Genomic DNA, 19,794 nt, shown 5'->3' on the forward strand with positions numbered 1-19,794 from the left:
TTTCCCCAAATCGAGAACGAAGACGGTAATGCCAAAAGCAGGTTAGTTTCAACATCTATGGCTGTGTTTTCTATAAGCTAACCTGTAACGCCCAGTAATAGAAACATTGTTATCACATATCTGGCGTACAGATCTATAGCTACTCCAACTCCAGTCCTGGACAGCAGCTAGTGGGGAGCAAGTTTCTGCTACAGCCCATCTCTTATACGCCAAAGTATTCAACTAACCATAGTCCTGAGACTGGAGTATGAGAGTCCTCAATCTGGACTATAATTAGTCAAATCAGGTGTGTTACTGCAGGGCTGGAATGAAAGCCTTCACACCCAGTAGCTTTCCAGGACTGGATTTGGAAAACCCTGGTCTATGGGACCCAAGTGATGACATTGATCACAGACTCAAGTACCAGCTTCACTCTGTTGCCTTCGGTTCCATGAGTCCTCTCCAGTCATGCTGTCTGTGTCTCCAGCCCTGCCTGGTTCCATGCCCTCTGCATCTGAGCTGGGCTCTTCCAGTGCACTGCTGAGCTGCTGGATGCTGCGGTTCGCTCTCTCTGGGGGTCAAATCATCATGTTGAAAGGTTTACTGTGTAATAGATATGACTGTATTTGTAAGGCTGAATAACAAACTAATGACAATGTATCTCTCTTTTGAGAAGAGATAGACTAGAGAGTAAACGTGGGGATGTTGTCTTGATTATTTAGCCAGCTCTTGTCGGGAACACTTGAAGTAGGTATATGGCTAATGTTAACTACAAAATAGAGTAAAATAAAAGCTAGCTAGCTAGTTATTGTGCATCATTTTCTGGCTAAACACAACCCTTATCTTAAGCTAGCTAACTAGCCTAATGTCGTTACCTCTGAGTTTCTTTTGATATGCTCCCAACTCTTCTTCCTCCTCATCAGAATCCAACAGTGGCTTCATGGATAACTTTGTGTTCTTGATGTAGCTAGCTAGCTTCACATAAAAACGTTGCTATCATGTACATAACAAAATACACCACAGAGATATGCTCAGGAGACTAGCAGAGATGTATATGTAGCTATGCCTAGTTTCACCTCAGATGGCAACCGTTGAAATGAGCAGCTTTACAAATACTTCCGTAAACCAAACAATGAGCCTTGGAACTTGTCGTTTTATTCTGGACGCGATGTCCAACTTTTGAATTGCACAGTTGAAAATAAAAACTGTAACCACAAGATCGCGTTGGTAGGCCTATCAGATTAGTATGATCGCGAGATCAGCCTTCGTAATCACATAAAGTTGCTTTTATTCGGCCACAACAATGCACACTAATACATGTTAACCGAATTAATTTGCAGAATTTCACAACACTGTAGTACATATTTGGTTTTAATCTTTGCATTTATTTTATCCAAAATCCCCATTCGACCGCACATTTGCCAATCAATCTGGAAAAACACGCCCACTGGGTCGAGCAGGAACTGCAGACGCTGGCGTGGAGGATGTAGGCAGCTCTCCGCTATTTCTAGTGGAATAGCGTTATTGCAGCGCAACTGAGAGAAGACCAACGCGCATAAGGACAGGGCTGGGCACCGACATCAGCGTACAGTTCCATTGGATATAGCAAGTCTCCATAACAGCCAGCCGAATAGAGCAGCAAAGAAAGGGTAAGTGAGAAATGCATGATAATAAAACGTTTTCCACAGCTGTGTGATTGTCTTGGGGAGAATGTTTTTAATTGCAACCAAATCTTCCAAGTAAACCAACTGTACAAATGAATACATACATGCAGTTTCTGTTTTTACTTTCTGTCAATGTAACTGGAAGATCTGGAACCATGATAAAATAGGCTACAACGTTTTAATTTCAGGGCATATTGGTAAATTATGAAATAATAGATGAAAGTAAGGCCTAAATTATAAATCTCATAATTCACAATGGGCCTATGCAGAATGATTACCGTAGCCTATAAAGTCTGATGTCTTATTGGTTAACGATATGTAGAGTGAGAGAAAGCGCAGTGAGACTGGCTTGGCTAGTGGCGGTGTATTGTAATGCTGCATGCATGACTACTTCTCCAGCCTTTGTGGGCTTGCTACATTGTTGCAAATATTCCTTGCCATGTAATCGGCTACTGTGTATCCGAGAAGCAATAAAGATAACGCTGTACTGTAGCTACAGTAGCGTTTGATTATTTGCTACATTTTCTTTAGTTGATACAATTTTGATAGTCTAATGCTCGCCTTTAGCTTTAGCCAACCAGGCTATCCTCAGGCTAGGCAGCGCTGGACCGGTCAGGATGTCCAGTTGTTCCCAGTTAATCAGTGGAGGCTACGGGCTTTCATTCGATTAGTTCGTCTGTTTGTAATGTTTAGAGGGTTTTTTATGCGAAAAGCTATGCCTTTCGTTTTGGTTTAGCTGTTTTTTCTTTCCCGAAGACGTACCCCTTACCCGAAGATGGGGTGCTTTGTTGTGAAGCCAGACAGCTGGCCTGGTTTGCATCCGCTCTCTTTGTGTAATGTGTAGATTTTTTCACGACACAAGACTTTAATTTAAAAAAGTGCTGCCAGTGCATCTGAATAATTTGATATGTTTGGTTTAATTGGGAATGAAGAGGCCTCTCCGTAGGGAGGTAATTAATGCTCGAATCTCTCAAGATGTCACCTAATGTCAAACTCCCATTAATTAATTAGAGCGGTGTTTTGCTTCTAGCTCTCTTTTTTATCAGAAAAGCTCGAGATTCTGCTTTTTCCTTATGCTCATTAAAAGTTATAAACGAATGTGAATCAGACATGCGGTGGTCAGTGCAATCCTAAGTCTTTATTAAACATTTATAGTCAGGCAAATTTGCTTATAATAGCTAGAACATTAAACCTATGTATGTACATTAAACAGCCTTTTGTCTGTTTGAAAACAGACTGTTATTCTTTGAGAGCGGGCCAGTGTACTACATTGACCGTTTTCTTTTGGATAGTTGTCTCCTCCTCCTGCAGGAATTCAAGTGTTGGACCTGTGCCACTGATAATGATAGCCAGCACTCCTCCAACTGTAACCGCTGGCTGTAGGCAGCTGCTTATTGGGAAGTATGTCACAGTCATTGTATGACTGGACAGGCAGCACACAGAACTAGCCTACGCCTAAGTACTGACACATTTTATGATGCTGTAGTTAGAATACTTCAAATATAGTTCTGCATCAATTATACAGTATACTGTACATTATTATCAAGGTCATCATGTCACTCATTAAGGTTTTTTCTTTAGTCTAGTCTCAATGACCTGGTAACAACAAGGTTTATAGAGGCAGGGTGTTTCCTTTGAATAATAACTTTTGTTTGTTTGAGGACTTTGTTGTCCTGCCCTGCCATTGTATCCCAACAGCCACAGGGAAGCTTGGGAAATTAGTTCACTTTACTATGGCATTTTGTATATTGTTCATCATGAGACTCTGCCTCCTTCACTCTAATACAGAGACTGCCATGAGGCCAGTTCCCTTTTCAGTGTTGTTATAATAGTGTTATTATACACACATATTAAGAATAGAACTGACGCTTCTACCAGGTCTGTTTTACTAGAGGTTTATGGGTTAATGGCCTAAAAGAATAATGGCCTCTGTTGTTTTCAAGGACAGTGATCATTTTTGGCATACCATAGGTAGACTACTTTTCATCTATTTCATCAGCCAGTTCCATGTTATAAAACAACATTTGTGTGTCAACTTTTTCAACATGTAGAATAAGTGTCTCAAACAACATTTAATCTTCTTCACATCTGTTTTGGGGTGTAACCAGTAGTTTATATTTGGTTATATTTGTTCAATTGACTCTTATTATCTTTGCCAGTATGGATGATATTTTTCCGAGGGCCAGTCTCTGTTTCTGTGTGAGAGACATGGCTATTTTTATCGTGCTGTGAAAATAGGAAGGTTATCTCTGGATAATATTAGAGGTGGTGTCATAGTCTACTTGGCATGGCTAGTGCTAATGTCACTATTAAGGCCAGAGGTAGAGCCAATGTTTCAGCCTCACAAGCTATGGTCAGTGTATTTACTAAACCAAACATTTGCTTTACTTGCTCTATAATCTGTATGTTTTCTATAATCTGCTTTTCTAAAATAAAACATACATGTATTTATGTGTCTGGAGAAGTTTTGCCTCCTTTCCCTGCTACTGCCCTGAATGGAACAAATCCTAACTGGTGCAGGACTGTGACCAATGCATTCAGTGTCCCGTCTCATCTACATATTGATCAAATAAATTCTTGATGTCCAAATTGATCCTTGTCTGGCACAAGCCAGTAGGGTCACCATTAGTGCAGGGTCCCCATATCCATAGAGAATGTTATGGTTAAATCCAGCATGACAATGTTGCATGTGTGCTACATCACCTGTGACCTATATCAATATATCTTAAAATAATACTTGTAATAATTCTAATAGAATATATAACTTATTATAAACTGGGTGGTTCAAGCCCTGAATGCTGATTGGCTGACAGCCGTGGTATATCAGACTGTATACCACGTATATGACAAAACATTTATTTTTACTTCTCTAATTACGTTGGTAACCAGTTTATAAGTCAATAAGGCACCTCGGGGGTTTGTGGTATATGGCCAATATACCACGGCTAAGGGCTGTATCCAGGCTAAGGGCTGTATCCTAAGAACAGCCCTTAGCTGTGGTATATTGGCCATATACCACACCCCCTTGTGCCTTATTGCTTAAATATATAGCTTGAGGCCGTATGTTATGTTAAACAGTTGAATTAGGGATTTCTATGTAAATCTATCGATGACATTGTAAAAGGACAATGAGCATCTATTGTTTGATGTTGAATGGATGCAAATGGCTTCTCAAATGGGATTCACTTGAATATACATTTTCATGGCTATTTTTACTGTAAACAATTAAGCCATGCTGTACCTAAAACATGTACTGTAAGATATTTTAGTATCAGTAGTACTACTGGCATCAACTACAGTCTATACAGTGAAGCCCATCTGAGTAAAAAAACATATGCCCAGCATTGGGCGGCAAGTAACTTAGCGGTTGAGAGCGTTGGGCCAGTAACCGAAAGGTCGCTGGTGTGAATCCCTGAGCCGACTAGGTGAAAAATCTGTCGGTGCCTTTGAGCAAGACACTTAACCCTAGTTGCTCTGGATAAACGTGTCTGCTAAATGTAAATGTATTTACATATGTAGGTCCTATGGATCCTTATGTGCTTTACTTCTTAAATTTGGCTTTACATACGGATCACAATCAGGCTTGATGTAGGATTTTTGCAGGGTTTTGTTTTTCAAACCAACTGCTCATGTGGTAAATGTGCTGTCTGTGTTTCCGGACCATATGGTATTTTTTCAGCACCTCCAAAAATATTTGACCCCTTTTTCTCCCCAATTGGTAGTTACAGTCTCGTCCCATCGCTGCAACTCCCGTACGGACTCGGAAGAGGCGAAGGTCGAGAGCCATGCGTCCTCCAAAACACGACCCTGCCAAGCTACACTGCTCGCTTAACCAGGAAGTCAGCCGCACCAATGTGTCGGAGGAAACACAGTACAACTGGTTAGCGTGCATGCGCCCGGCACCTGCCACAAGGAGTTGCTAGAGTGTGATGGGACAAGGACATCCCGGGTGGCCAAACCCTCCCCTAAACCAGATGACGCTGGGCCAATGGGTCTCCCAGTCTCGGCCGGCTGTGACACAGCCTGGGATCAAACCCAGGTCTGTAGTGACACCTCTAACACTGCGATGTAGTGCCTTAGAGCACTGCGCCACTCAGGAGGCCCCTCTATGCATTTTTAACAAACCAATTTACCAAGCCTCAGAGATAACTTGCCCCAGTTGTGCCAAATTAAGGAAAGCCATTCATGATTTACAACACAATACAGTATGCTGATATTTTTGTTGTATAGTTTCTGCTATCAGTACTTATTATTGGATATGTGCAGCCAAGGTAATAGAACAATGTCTGAATGGCAAATGCATTTGTCCCCTTGAATGTTCTTGGTCTGTCAGACTGACAAGGGCAGAGAACAATGCTCGTCACTTAACCTTCACCCAGAATGGCCTCATGTTCACATTAGGAATAGGAACTGCTAGTAAGAGCTAACTATTGAGTCGTTACAATAACCATGACCTAATTCACCCTGTGGGTGATTAAACTAGAGAGCAGTAGTTAAATCACTATTTTAGATTAGATTAACGTTGTATCTTTTAAGCCTAGTAAGAAAGAGACAGTTTCCCAGACTGCTACCCAGACTGAGGCACACGACTACATGTTTATTACGTGGCTAGAGTGGCTTTCCATCAACATAATCTGTCTGCTCTGTTGGTTTTAGCTAGTGATCGAGCATCCCTCAGTGGAGTTTACCATGTCAAACAAGGTTCATCACTAAAACTATGACAAACCTTGACACAAGAGACCCCAACTACGACCTATTCAAGAGTTTAAAGGGTCTTCCAACCTCCAATTACAAGATAATGTTTTGTAGGGCTATGGGCTCTTTGAGTTTATTTAATCAAACAGAGTTGGTCTGTAGAGCTTGTCTTCCAGAGCCATTCTCCCTATACGTTTTTCTGTCCCCATAGCACCCAGCAATATGGTTCAATAACAGAGGGAGACTGTTAGCTATTGTTAAACTTTGCAGTCAGCCCAGACAACCGTCTCACCTAGACAACCATCTCACCTAGACAACCGTCTCACCTAGACAACCGTCTCACCTAGACAACCGTCTCAGTGCTGAGTCCTTGAAGATAATTATTTTGATCACCAAATTATTCTGTCACCAACTAATTATTATCAAATGAATGAATATAGATAAATGTTATTATGGATCCATAGACCAACTGATGTCATATAAGGATATGCAGATTACTAAATTATGTCAATACAAATACTAGCCTATTCTATTTGAGCAATTGGCATAGTGGCGCATTGTGGTTAGGTAAATGAGTGACACATCAATATCTTTTTCATGTATGTGCACAGGAAAAGTAGGCCATTCTGGTACAAACGTCAAAGTAAATTGTCTTCATACAGATTGACAGTCAGCATGAAACTGCATCACTCCCCTGGGAATAAGTCATTGAACCCTCAATGTATGCCCGGCACTTAAGTTTGAAGTTTTCCTATTGCATAGTCAAATTTCCTGCCAAACGACCAGATAGTGTCTGCGATAGCTGTTAAATTTTTAATCAGGTCTAATACTAGCAAGGGATATTGTCTGAGGCCATGACGCCTTTAATCCTTCCCTGACGAAAGCCTATTTCTGGAGGAATGGATACACAAGATCAATCGATTGTGTGGTTATATAAAAATGTGCCTCCTAGTGATGAGTAATTACTCCCATACCAAAAACGTAAGATATTTAGATGGGAGCGCTATGCAGCCTAGCTGTAAGTCATTTAAAGAAAGGATCCTTGTGTCTGATCTCTCCTTTTGTGTAGGGTTAGATGTATACCTCTATGTCTGCTGGGCCTGGTCTGATCTGTCTGGCTGTAAATAATAGTGCAGTCATCTGGGACCAGAAAACTACTGTCTTATCCTGGGTGATACAGCCCTTTTTGTTGTTTATTGCCCTGGGCTGTTGTCCTGCCTCCCTATGCTTTCTGACTGTCTGGATGCAGCCATGTATCAAAGTAATGGGCTCTCATTAGCTTTGGGCCATTGCCTGCTGAAGCAAAGAAGAAGATCAGACAAGCGTACTGTAGTATGCCATTTACTTTATGAGGTTTTACAGCAAACAATCTAGTTCATTTTAGTGCAAGTTGACAGTAGGCCACATTTGACATCACAGCCCAACCCTTTGCTGAAACACTTGCCTCTACATCTTGGAAATAATGTGGGAGTGCTTGCACAGATTGCCTATGTGTAGGTGCATTTGTGCAGCTGTGTGTTTGGTTGCAGTTTGCTGTGATCGGTGGGCTGAATCAGTAGCTCTGGCCTACGTTGGGATAAGGAGGCAGAGACTTACACAGCTGTTGCATCATCTGGTCATGGCGCTACGTGGAGGATCCATGGTCACAGGAGGGAAACACATTAGAGACACCCGGAAGGGAACGCCCCATTCATCTCTGTCACTTCCTTACAGAGGGAGCCTGGGATCTGATTGGCTTAGAGAGGAGAGAAGGATTTTGAATGGCTGGAATGAGAGCACCATATTAGTCATACTATTCGGTATGTTGTATTTAGACTAAGTAATGCTAAAGCTTAGAAGGGATTAGTCAAAGAGCTGATTATGCTAGATTCGCTTTAGCTTTCTCTGTAATTATTATTTTTCTCCTTTAACAGCTAATCATACACATTGTGAAATCTCATGAGAGTAACTGGCTTAGTGGAAAAGAGGCTTGTGTTGCCTTCAAGAGGCTACTGTTACTGTATGAGAATCTGTTTAAAACACAAAGCAGTTTTTCAAATCACACACGCAGTGTAACAATCTAACTTCCTGTCCAAGTGAATTCAAAGATGAGCGCGGGCCTTCCTCAGGAAGCATTGAGCTAACTTCCTGCTTTGCATGCGTTCACCTCCTCACAAAGCATGCACAGTCAGCTCAGAACAATCCAGCTCTTTGACCTAGTGGGGGTGGGGTAAAGGGTCTCTGCCCAGCCAAAACCAAGACGTCATCCCTTAACCCACAACAAGGATGTTAGAGGATGATAGGGGGTAGAGATGAGGATTTTGCAATAACTCATCTGTTTTGAAATGGCATAAAATGGTTTACCAATCCACAGTCCTCACAGGACATTACAAACAAGACAAACTCATTGTACGGTATCAGTGCCATAAGTTCTGCACTGTAGAGGAGTACTCTGCCAGAGATCCACCTGGCTTGCAGGCCTGCCTCATGTCTCAACCTTTGAAACATTCTCCCCCTCAGATCCAACCATTTGAAGCCAATAACAAATGAACATTGGCATGCATGCGGTGGGTTGTGGGTTGTAGGTTAGTCGTTTAGCAGGGATTGGGTCCTGTCAGAGCTGCATGTGTGCTGCAGGAGAGATACAGACAGACAGACCTAACCCAGTATATTCCCCAGCTGGGAATATAAGGACTGTGAAGACTCTTTTATGTGGGATTAACTGAAGGCTTTACACTGGTTGTCCTGTACTGAGACTTCTGGCTGTGCTGTGCCACGTTACGTTCTCCAGATCCCTGGATTCTGCCTTGGTTTCTCCTGGACTAATGGCTCCACTGTGGCTAGGCCCCTGATTCCTGGGCTCCACAGGGGAGAAACACCTCACACTATTATCATGTTATCCTGCTACAGTCGTTCTATACATGTACAGAAAATGCTCTTCCTTCATTCTTAATCGCAATTATTTTGTGATATGAATCTTCTTTTTACCAAATAACTTGACATTGAAACATACTCTAACAAGGATATAACTTTTATATGGTTTAAAGTTTCATGTTTTATTTTTCGTATGTACAGGATACACATGCTTACTTGGGCTGTTATGCAATAGGTTTTGGGGGAAATTTCAGAAATTCATTAAAATGTTGTGAAATGGGAGACAACTGGCAAGCAGATGCATGCACACAAATATTCTACTTGATCCAAAGCAATGTGAAGGCCTATTAATACAGAACAAAATGTTGAACGGCAGGTAATATTACAATAAAAAAAAACTTATTGTGCAGGATGTGCACCCAATAAGCTCTTTCTATGCCTTTGGTACAGTAATTCAAAACCCATCCCAGATAAAACCTAGAACACTATTTCATTCTGTCCATTCCGTGGAATAATCAGTGTGTCCAGGGGTTTGTCTGTGAAACATGATCAAATATTAATGCCGCTCTTTCATGAACACACCACCAAATAACAATACAATTTGAGAGGTCATGGTAGAGGCGTCATATACAATAGTGTCTGTGAGAGGCAGGGGAGGGGAGGGAGAATAGTTTACAGCAGGGTTCCCCAACTGGTGACCCGTGGAAGATTTTATTTGGCCCCCCAAGTTTTCTTTAAAAAATTCTATTGTTAGACATAAGACTCTAAAAGCACCAGCTATTACGCTCCAAGTGATTTTCATTTTGGAAATATGTTCTAAAGTATTCCCACTCATAATAGTGGGATATACACTCAGTGGATAGTTTATTAGGTACGCCCATCTAGTACCGGGTCAGACCCCCCTTTACCTCCAGAACAGCCTGAATTATTCTGGGCATAGAAACATTGCTCAATTGGTATCAAGGGACCTTATGTTTGGCAGGAAAACATTCCTCACTTCATTACACTACCGCCACCAGCCTGTACCGTTGTCACTAGGCAGGATGGGGCCATGGACTCATGCTGCTTACGCCAGAACCTGACTCTGCCATCAGCATGACACAACAGGAACCAGGATTTGTCGGACCAGGCAGTGTTTTTCCACTCCTTAATTGTCCAGTGTTGGTGACGGCCTGCCCACTGGAGCTGCTTCTTCTTGTTTTTATCTGACAGGAGTGGAACCCGGTGTGGTCGTCTGCTGCAATAATAGCCCATCCGTGACAAGCATCAACGAGTTGTGCGTTCTGAGATGCCGTTCTGCACACCACTTTTGTAATGGTCCGTTATTTGCCTATTTGTGGCCCAGCTGTTAGCTTGCACGATTCTTGCCATTCTCCTTCGACCTTTCATCAATGAGCTGTTTTTTGCCCACAGGACTGCCGCTGACTGGATGTTTATTGTTTGTCGCACCATTCTCGTAAACCCTAGACACTGTCGTGCGGGAAAGCCCAGAAGGCCGGCTGTTTCTGAGATACTGGAACCGGCGCGCCTGGCACCGACGATCATACCACGCTCAAAGTCACTTAGGTCACTCGTTTTGCCCATTCTAGCGTTCAATCGATCAGTAACTGAATGCCTTGTTGCCTGATTAACATAGCAAGCCACGGCTACGTGAATCACTGTATGTAGGCGCGAGCAATTTTCGTGAAGGGGCTGGTGTACCTATTAAACTGGTCACTGAGTGTATGTGATCGTATACAAATGTAGCCAAGGTTTTAAATTATGATGTTTTAGTAAAATATTATATTTGTTTGGCCTTCTTGCGGTCAATTGGCAAATTACTTCTAATTATGTTCTAGCCCCCTGACCATCCTCTCAATAAAAAATGGTCCTGCGGCTGAATCTAGTTGATGATCCCTGGTTTACAGGCTCATCTGTAAGCGGACATAATATAATCTGTTCTCATGTTCTGCAGACACTCTGACGTGGGAGAGGCACTCATAACTCAGACACAATATGTTCTCATAATAATACACCATTAATGTGTGCATGGGGGACTGAGGGATTGTGAGGGAGAAAGATCTACCAGCTTTAGCACCCAAGATACAATATTTGGCAGAGCAGGAGAACAGTGTCTCTTCTCCAAGTCCTTTTTTGTGTATGGCAACAAGCCATGTGTATCCAAAACATGAAGTGTGAAGAGAGACTGTCACGTTGTCACGGCCACTTGGCTCTTGTTTCAATGCCTTTGTTTATATGCATGCGTGCATGAAAAAAGGATTTTGGTCTTGCTGCGCTCATTGTATTAGTCCTTCGTGCAGCCTCATTGCCTACCACAAGAAATGCGTGTGCAAGTCAAATCTTAAAGTTTGACTTGAGGATTGTTGAATAGGCATTTATTAAGTAGACTTACTTACGAGATCAGAGATAACAGTTTAGCTCCTTAATCTGTGTTTAATCTATCCTCTGACGTTACTTAAAGGCTGCAAAATGGCACTGAGCTCTTCCAGTTTCTGGTGTCAGCATGCAACACTCTGTAGCCTCACATTTCTATTTAAACAAGCAGTTAAATGCAGCGTATTGGAGTATGGAACTAACAGCGGTATGTAGGGTACTTTTTCTATAGCCATGGTAAATTGAATATGATTCACAGTGTTGTGACTTTTGTGACACTTTCAAGAGGTTATGGAGGAGCAGGTCTATACGTCAGGCAGTTATGCTGCTTGATTATTTTCTCCAGCCCTAAGCAGTTGGAACTTGGAACTGCTCTGTCTGACCTCCTTTTTAGCCCAACAGAAGAAGTAGAAAAAAAACATTTTAGGGTGGGTTGCTCATGCTCAGCCAAGATTCTTACATCACTTCCTGTAGCATCTGGCAATGATCAGGGCCAGCCAGGGCAGACACAGCTAGGGAGGATGTAGCTTTCCCAGACTGTGCAAGCGCCCGTCAACACACAGCTACTCCAAACCAGACAGCTACTTCAGATGCAAGAACATTTTTAAGAATAGCTGTTTTGTAAATACATTTAACTTCTTCTTTCTTAGTTCTTTCCTCAATCACTCTTTTTCCACCCCTCTTTCTCCCTTTCTCTTCCTCGTCCACCTTGTCTTTCCTTCTCTCCCTCTCAGGATGACGTAGGGTTGGAGGTGGGAGTGAGTAGCATCGAGCCGTAGCAGAGCAGAGATGAGTCTCACATCATGGTTCCTGGTGAGCAGCGGGGGCACTCGCCACCGTCTGCCCCGGGAGATGATCTTTGTCGGGCGAGACGACTGCGAGCTCATGCTGCAGGTGAGCACAGCTCCAACTGCTAGAACATAAACTTGATTCAACACAACACAACCCCAGTCACTGTACTCATACTGTTAGACATGGAGCATACCTGAATTAATGACTACTTGGGATTCACAGACTGTTTGCTGAAAGTATCATAGTCTTTTATTATTTTTCTCCATTATATGCTAGCTCCCAGGAGTGATCTGACCATTTTGATAAACGTTGATATGTTGGGCGGGGGCTGTATCTAAGGAAACACCATGCAACATAATCAGACAATGGCAATATGATATATCCACAGGCAGCCTGGTTTAAATACACAACTTCCTTTGTTTTTAGTGGAGCTGTTGGTGTTTCCAGAGGCTACGCCTGGCGCAGCTAAGCAGGCTGCTGCCGCTGTGAAAGTGATATGGCTGAGAGCACCTTCTTTATATCACACGCATGACCTCTAACCCCTGGGGATTAGGTCATGTGAACACAGCTAGTGACCCTTATGTTGCATGGTTTTAGGAGGAAGGGAATGCATCAAGCTTACTGCCTTTTGGACAACCCTGTTGTTCAGTTTAAATGTGATATGTGCATTTTTATAATGCTATTTTACAAAGCTTGTATCTCCTGAGAATAATGTATCTGAGCTTTGCAAGTTTTGAGACGGGTAAAGTATTTAATTTATGCATGAATAGCTGTGTCATTCTTAGTACTATTTTATCTAGGGTCTCATTTTACCACCCCATGGAGTACCAGCCCTGACATCTACGCAGGACTCAGCAGAGTACCAGGCTTGACATCTGAGCAGGACTCAGCAGAGTACCAGGCTTGACATCTGAGCAGGACTCAGCAGAGTACCAGGCTTGACATCTGAGCAGGACTCAGCAGAGTACCAGGCTTGACATCTGAGCAGGACTCAGCAGAGTACCAGGCTTGACATCTGAGCAGGACTCAGCAGAGTACCAGGCTTGACATCTGAGCAGGACTCTGCAGAGTACCAGGCTTGACATCTGAGCAGGACTCAGCAGAGTACCAGGCTTGACATCTGAGCAGGACTCAGCAAGGGTGTCTTCTAAGGAGAAGCCCTCCCTGAAAACTGTCATAACCTGAATATTCACATGAAACCTGATTATATAACCTCTTATCCCCCTCTATTCTGCCTCTTTGGTTCTGTGTTGTCACATTGCCTCATGAGGTAATTCAGACAATTGGAGAATTGTGAGCCACTAACCTCACACAGACCTGCATTTGTTGTTATTACAGAAGTCAGGAGAAATAGTATAAAGACTGATAGTAACTGACTGGGCTTTGTTTAGGAGTACTCAGGGAGGGCATGCTGCATGGGAATGGTAGTCTACCTCACTCTAGGCATTGTGTGTGTGTGCGAGTGTGTGTGTGTGTGTGTGTGTGGTGTGTGTGTGTGTGTGTGTGTGTGTGTGTGTGTGTGTGTGTGTGTGTGTGTGTGTGTGTGTGTGTGTGTGTGTGTGTGTGTGTGTGTGTGTGTGTGTATGCGTGTGCGTGTGCGTGTACGTGTGTGTCCACGCATGAAAGTGTGAGAGAGAAAGTCCCAGACAGAGATATTTATAGAAAGTGGGGCAGATACCTCCTGAGTTAGATCTATCCTGACTGAACTGGCTCCATAGGAAGTAGAGTGGCTGCTTCATTGCCAAGTGTAGCGCAGAGAATGGGTGTGGTGTAGCAACAGTATATCATATAATACTTATGAGAAAACGGCTCAATTCAATCCGTATCGCGGAAGATTCAATGTTCCCGCGTTTGGGGAGACTGCATTCACAGTAAGCGCTGCATATGTTGGCTCAATTTGAAATTACTTTTACATTTCAATCGCGCTACAGCGTGGATCTTCAGCGCTACGGATTGAATCTAGGCCTTTGACATAGATTTTAAAGCAACGGCAATGGTTGTACAACTATTGGTTGTAGAACAATCCTTCTTCAAAAAGTGTCACATTACAACGATACACATGTACATTCTGTGCTCCTTGACGTCAACTCTGTGAATCTAACTAAATTAGACTTTCCACGCCAACTTAAATAGTTGATTACTCACTGGCCAAGTTTACTTAGTGCCTGTCCCTTTTTCAGCCATGACTCTGTACAACGAGTACATTTATTTACAAGTAACTGAATTGCCTGTAGTGTATGTGTGGCAATACCGACAATGCTTCAGTCCTTAACAGTGATGTAGATAGTGGTAAAAAAAATGGTGGGTAAACTCAGATCACCGGTCACGGTGAAAAAAGTAACACTCCCTATACTTACAATGTATTTTTCTGCAAATGTGGGTAAACTGTTGGGCAAAAATAAAATCTTGGGTACTCTGCATTTACTTACCCTCCACTATACCACTGCTCCTTAACTCTGAGACACTTGAAACTCAGGCTTCACATACACTTTCTTGGAGACACAAATCAAGAAGTCCTCCTTCAACCTCAGCAATCCTCAGTTTGTCCCTGTCTACTAATGAGTCTATAATTAAGCAGCAGGTCATTAATACATCAGCACATCCCCAATAGAAGTTAGAAGGTACCGTGCTAAATGGATTCTAAAAAACAAACAGATCAGAGTGCCAGCAAGATACTTAAACGTGTTACTGCTGAAATCATCAGGGTTGGAATGAAAGGAACAAGGAGGCTGTCTTTTAAACAGGGATCCTCTTTTCTTGTGTGGGTCTCTCTGATGACCTGGAGGAAAGAGAGGAGAAGACTGGGTACTTTGTTTAGTGTGAGTCTGCCAACGGAACATACGCCTAGAGGTCTGGGCCATGTGACTGTTTTTACGGCCACAGTCTTGTTGTCACATGGGTATCTCAGCAATGTACGGGTTTAAGATCCGTTGCATAGCTTCCCAACCCAAGGGTATCAGACTCAAATATGGACCACTCCCAACTAGGCCTCTTGTAGTTAGTAACAGTCAAATCAAAGCATTATGTTTATGTTTGAAATAAAAAAATTAATGAAGGAAACAGTCTCTCATGCTGTGTTCTCTACAATACTGTAGATACAGTATATCTACAGTAGGTTTATGTGAGTGTGAATGGTGTGTTATATACTGCTCAAGAAAATAAAGGGAACACTTAAACAACACATCCTAGATCTGAATGAAAGAAATAATCTTATTAAATACTTTTTTCTTTACATAGTTGAATGTGCTGACAACAAAATCACACAAAAATAATCAATGGAAATCCAATTTATCAACCCATGGAGGTCTGGATTTGGAGTCACACTCAAAATTAAAGTGGAAAACCACACTACAGGCTGATCCAACTTTGATGTAATGTCCTTAAAACAAGTCAAAATGAGGCTCAGTAGTGTGTGTGGCCTCCACGTGCCTGTATGACCTCCCTACAATGCCTGGGCATGCTCCTGATGAGGTGGCGGATGGTCTCCTGAGGGATCTCCTCCCAGACCTTGACTAAAGCATCTGCCAAGTCCTGGACAGTCTGTGGTGCAATGTGGCGTTGGTGGATGGAGCGAGACATGATGTCCCAGATGTGCTCAATTGGATTCAGGTCTGGGGAACGGGCGGGCCAGTCCATAGCATCAATGCCTTCCTCTTGCAGGAACTGCTGACACACTCCAGCCACATGAGGTCTAGCATTGTCTTGCATTAGGAGGAACCCAGGGCCAACCACACCAGCATATGGTCTCACAAGGGGTCTGAGGATCTCATCTCGGTACCTAATGGCAGTCAGGCTACCTCTGGCGAGCACATGGAGGGCTGTGCGGCCCCCCAAAGAAATGCCACCCCACACCATGACTGACCCACCGCCAAACCGGTCATGCTGGAGGATGTTGCAAGCAGCAGAACGTTCTCCACTGCGTCTCCAGACTCTGTCACGTCTGTCACGTGCTCAGTGTGAACCTGCTTTCATCTGTGAAGAGCACAGGGCGCCAGTGGCGAATTTGCCAATCTTGGTGTTCTCTGGCAAATGCCAAACGTCCTGCACGGTGTTGGGCTGTAAGCACAACCCCCACCTGTGGACGTCGAGCCCTCATACCACCCTCATGGAGTCTGTTTCTGACCGTTTGAGCAGACACATGCACATTTGTGGCCTGCTGGAGGTCATTTTGCAGGGCTCTGGCAGTGCTTCTCCTGCTCCTCCTTGCACAAAGGCGGAGGTAGCGGTCCTGCTGCTGGGTTGTTGCCCTCCTACGGCCTCCTCCACGTCTCCTGATGTACTGGCCTGTCTCCTGGTAGCGCCTCCATGCTCTGGACACTACGCTGACAGACACAGCAAACCTTCTTGCCACAGCTCGTATTGATGTGCCATCCTGGATGAGCTGCACTACCTGAGCCACTTGTGTGGGTTGTAGACTCCGTCTCATGCTACCACTAGAGTGAAAGCACCGCCAGCATTCAAAAGTGACCAAAACATCAGCCAGGAAGCATAGGAACTGAGAAGTGGTCTGTGGTCCCCACCTGCAGAACCACTCCTTTATTGGGGGTGTCTTGCTAATTGCCTATAATTTCCACCTGTTGTCTATTCCATTTGCACAACAGCATGTGAAATTTATTGTCAATCAGTGTTGCTTCCTAAGTGGACAGTTTGATTTCACAGAAGTGTGATTGACTTGGAGTTACATTGTGTTGTTTAAGTGTTCCCTTTATTTTTTTGAGCAGTGTATTTGTCACTTATAAAAACAAGTCATTTTCACCATGACACTTAGTTACTTCAAATTCAGCAATGACATGCATGATTTTGTAGACAATCGCTCTCCCTTCATTCTCCTGAATCACATAGAATGTTTTCATGCTCTGAACAGAGATGGAAAAGACGAGATTCCAGTATGCCTATGTGTGGGTGCTTTAGCTCTCTGTCTCTGTATGGATACTCGATATGGCTCGTCTCCTCTGTAGTGTGGGAACTGGGAGATACTGTTCTGTTGTAGGTGGGCTGTATCTCTACTACAGAGTCAGGCCAGATCAAACAAGCCCTGTTATAAGACATGCAGTGTGGCACACAGAGATTAGGTGCATGGGATTGGAGATGAAGCTCCCAGCAGGCCACCTCTCTCTTTCTCTCGCTTCATTCGAGATCTGTGCACTTACAATACGTTGACAATTGTGTAAATCATGCATTGATGTCAAATCAAATCAAATTGCACATGGTTAGCAGATGTTAATCCGAGTGTAGCAAAATGCTTGTGCTTCTAGTTCCGACTGTGCAGTAATATCTAACAATTTCACAACAACTACCTTATACACACAAGTGTAAAGGAATGAATAAGTACATATAAATATATGGATGAGCGATGGCCGAACGGCATAGGCAAGATCCAGTAGATGGTATAGTGTACAGTATATACATATGAGATGAGTAATGTAGGCTATGTAAACATTATATAAAGTGGCATTGTTTAAAGTGACTAGTGATACATTTATTACATCCGATATTTAATTATTAAAGTGGCTAGAGATTTGAGTCAGTATGTTGGCAGCAGCCACTCAATGTTAGTGATGGCTGTGTAACAGTCTGATAGCCTTGAGATAGAAGCTGTTTTTCAGTCTCTCGGTCCCAGCTTTGATGCACCTGTACTGACCTCGCCTTCTGGATGATAGCGGGGTGACCAGGCAGTGGCTCGGGTGGTTGATGTCCTTGATCTTTTTGGCCTTCCTGTGACATCGGGTGGTGTAGGTGTCCTGGAGGGCAGGTAGTTTGCCCCCGGTGATGCATTGTGCAGACCTCACTACCCTCTGGAGAACCTTACGGTTGTGGGTGGAGCAGTTGCCGTACCAGGCGGTGATACAGCCCGACAGGATGTTCTCGATTGTGCATCTGTAAAAGTTTGTGAGTGTTTTTGGTGACAAGCTGAATTTCTTCAGCCTCCTGTGGTTGAAGAGGCGCTGTTGCGCCTTCTTCACCACGCTGTCTGTGTGTGTGGACCATTTCAGTTTGTCCGTTATGTGTACGCCGAGGAACTTAAAACTTCCCACCTTCTCCACTGCTGTCCCTTTGATGTGGATAGGGGGGGTTTTCCCTCTGCTGTTTCCTGAAGTCCACGATCATCTCCTTTGTTTTGTTGACGTTGAGTGTGAGGTTATTTTCCTGACACCACACTCCGAGGGCCCTTTCCTCCTCCCTGTAGGCCATCTCGTCGTTGTTGGTAATCAAGCCTACCAGAGTAGTGTTGTCTGCAAACTTGATGATTGAGTTGGAGGCGTGCATGGCCACGCAGTCATGGGTGAACAGGGAGTACAGGAGAGGGCTGAGAACGCATCCTTGTGGGGCCCCAGTGTTGAGGATCAGCAGGGTGGAGATGTTGTTTCCTACCCTCACCACCTGGGGGCGGCCTGTCAGAAAGTCCAGGATCCAGTTGCACAGGGCGGGGTCGAGACGCAGGGTCTCGAGCTTAATGACGAGTTTTGTGGGTACTATGGTGTTAAATGCTGAGCTGTAATCGATGAACAGCATTCTTACATAGGTATTCCTCTTGTCCAGATGGGTTAGAGCAGTGTGCGGTGTGATTGCGATTGTGTTGTCTGTGGACCTATTGGGGCGGTAAGCAAATTGGAGTGGGTCTAGGGTGTCAAGTAGGGTAGAGGTGATATGATCCTTGACTAGTCTCTCAAAGCACTTATTGATGACGGAAGTGAGGGCTACGGGGCGATAGTCGTTTAACTCAGTTACCATAACTTTCTTGGGAACAGGAACAATGGTGGCCATCTTGAAGCATGTGGAAACAGCAGACTGGGATAGGGATTGATTGAATATGTCTGTAAACACACCAGCTAGCTGGTCTGCGCATGCTCTGAGGACGCAGCTAGGGATGCCGTCTGGGCTGGCGGCCTTGCGAGGGTTAACACATTTAAATGTTTTACTCACGTTGGCTGCGGTGAAGGAGAGCCTGCAGGTTTTGGTAGCGGGCCATGTCAGTGGCACTGTATTGTCCTCAAAGCGAGCAAAGAAGTTGTTTAGTTTGTCTGGGAGCAAGACGTCGGTGTCCGCGACGGGGCTGGTTTTCTTTTTGTAATCCGTGATTGACTGTAGACCCTGCCACATACGTCTCGTGTCTAAGCCGTTGAATTGCGACTCTACTTTGTCTCTATACTGACACTTAGCTTGTTTGATTGCCTTGCGGAGGGAATAGCTACACTGTTCGTATTCCGTCATGTTTCTGGTCGCCTTGCATTGATTAACCTGTTAGGGCTAGGGGGCAGTATTTGCACGGCTGGATAAAAAAAATGTACCCGATTTAATCTGGTTACTAATCCTACCCAGTAACTAGAATATGCATATACTTATTATATATGGATAGAAAACACTCTAAAGTTTCTAAAACTGTTTGAATGGTGTCTGTGAGTATAACAGAACTCATTTGGCAGGCAAAACCCTGAGA

General features: G+C 43.7%; 2 protein-coding genes across 11 annotated transcripts in view; one reads left to right on the forward strand and one right to left on the reverse strand.

Moving 5' to 3' along the window:
- Positions 1-1,367, reverse strand: part of sdccag8 (SHH signaling and ciliogenesis regulator sdccag8) — a 55,184-nt gene extending 53,817 nt beyond the window's left edge. The window contains exons 1-2 of the mRNA XM_014179967.2: positions 855-1,367; positions 404-550 (exon numbers count right to left, since the gene is read on the reverse strand). Coding sequence (XP_014035442.1) covers positions 404-550; positions 855-921 — 214 coding nt within the window. The 5' untranslated portion in view covers positions 922-1,367. The remainder of the gene's footprint in view (positions 1-403; positions 551-854) is intronic.
- Positions 1,368-1,399: 32 nt separating this feature from the next.
- The window catches only part of cep170aa (centrosomal protein 170Aa), a 65,874-nt gene continuing 47,479 nt past the window's right edge, over positions 1,400-19,794 (forward strand). For 9 of the 10 annotated variants that reach the window (XM_014179957.2, XM_014179958.2, XM_014179960.2 and 6 more), the window contains exons 1-2: positions 1,400-1,628; positions 12,299-12,458. In XM_014179957.2, coding sequence (XP_014035432.1) covers positions 12,354-12,458 — 105 coding nt within the window. In that variant the 5' untranslated portion in view covers positions 1,400-1,628; positions 12,299-12,353. The remainder of the gene's footprint in view (positions 1,629-12,298; positions 12,459-19,794) is intronic. The other variant, XM_014179964.2, reaches the window with a different exon arrangement.

Source organism: Salmo salar, chromosome ssa28 (assembly GCF_905237065.1).
Source record: "Salmo salar chromosome ssa28, Ssal_v3.1, whole genome shotgun sequence".
NCBI lineage: Eukaryota > Metazoa > Chordata > Actinopteri > Salmoniformes > Salmonidae > Salmo > Salmo salar.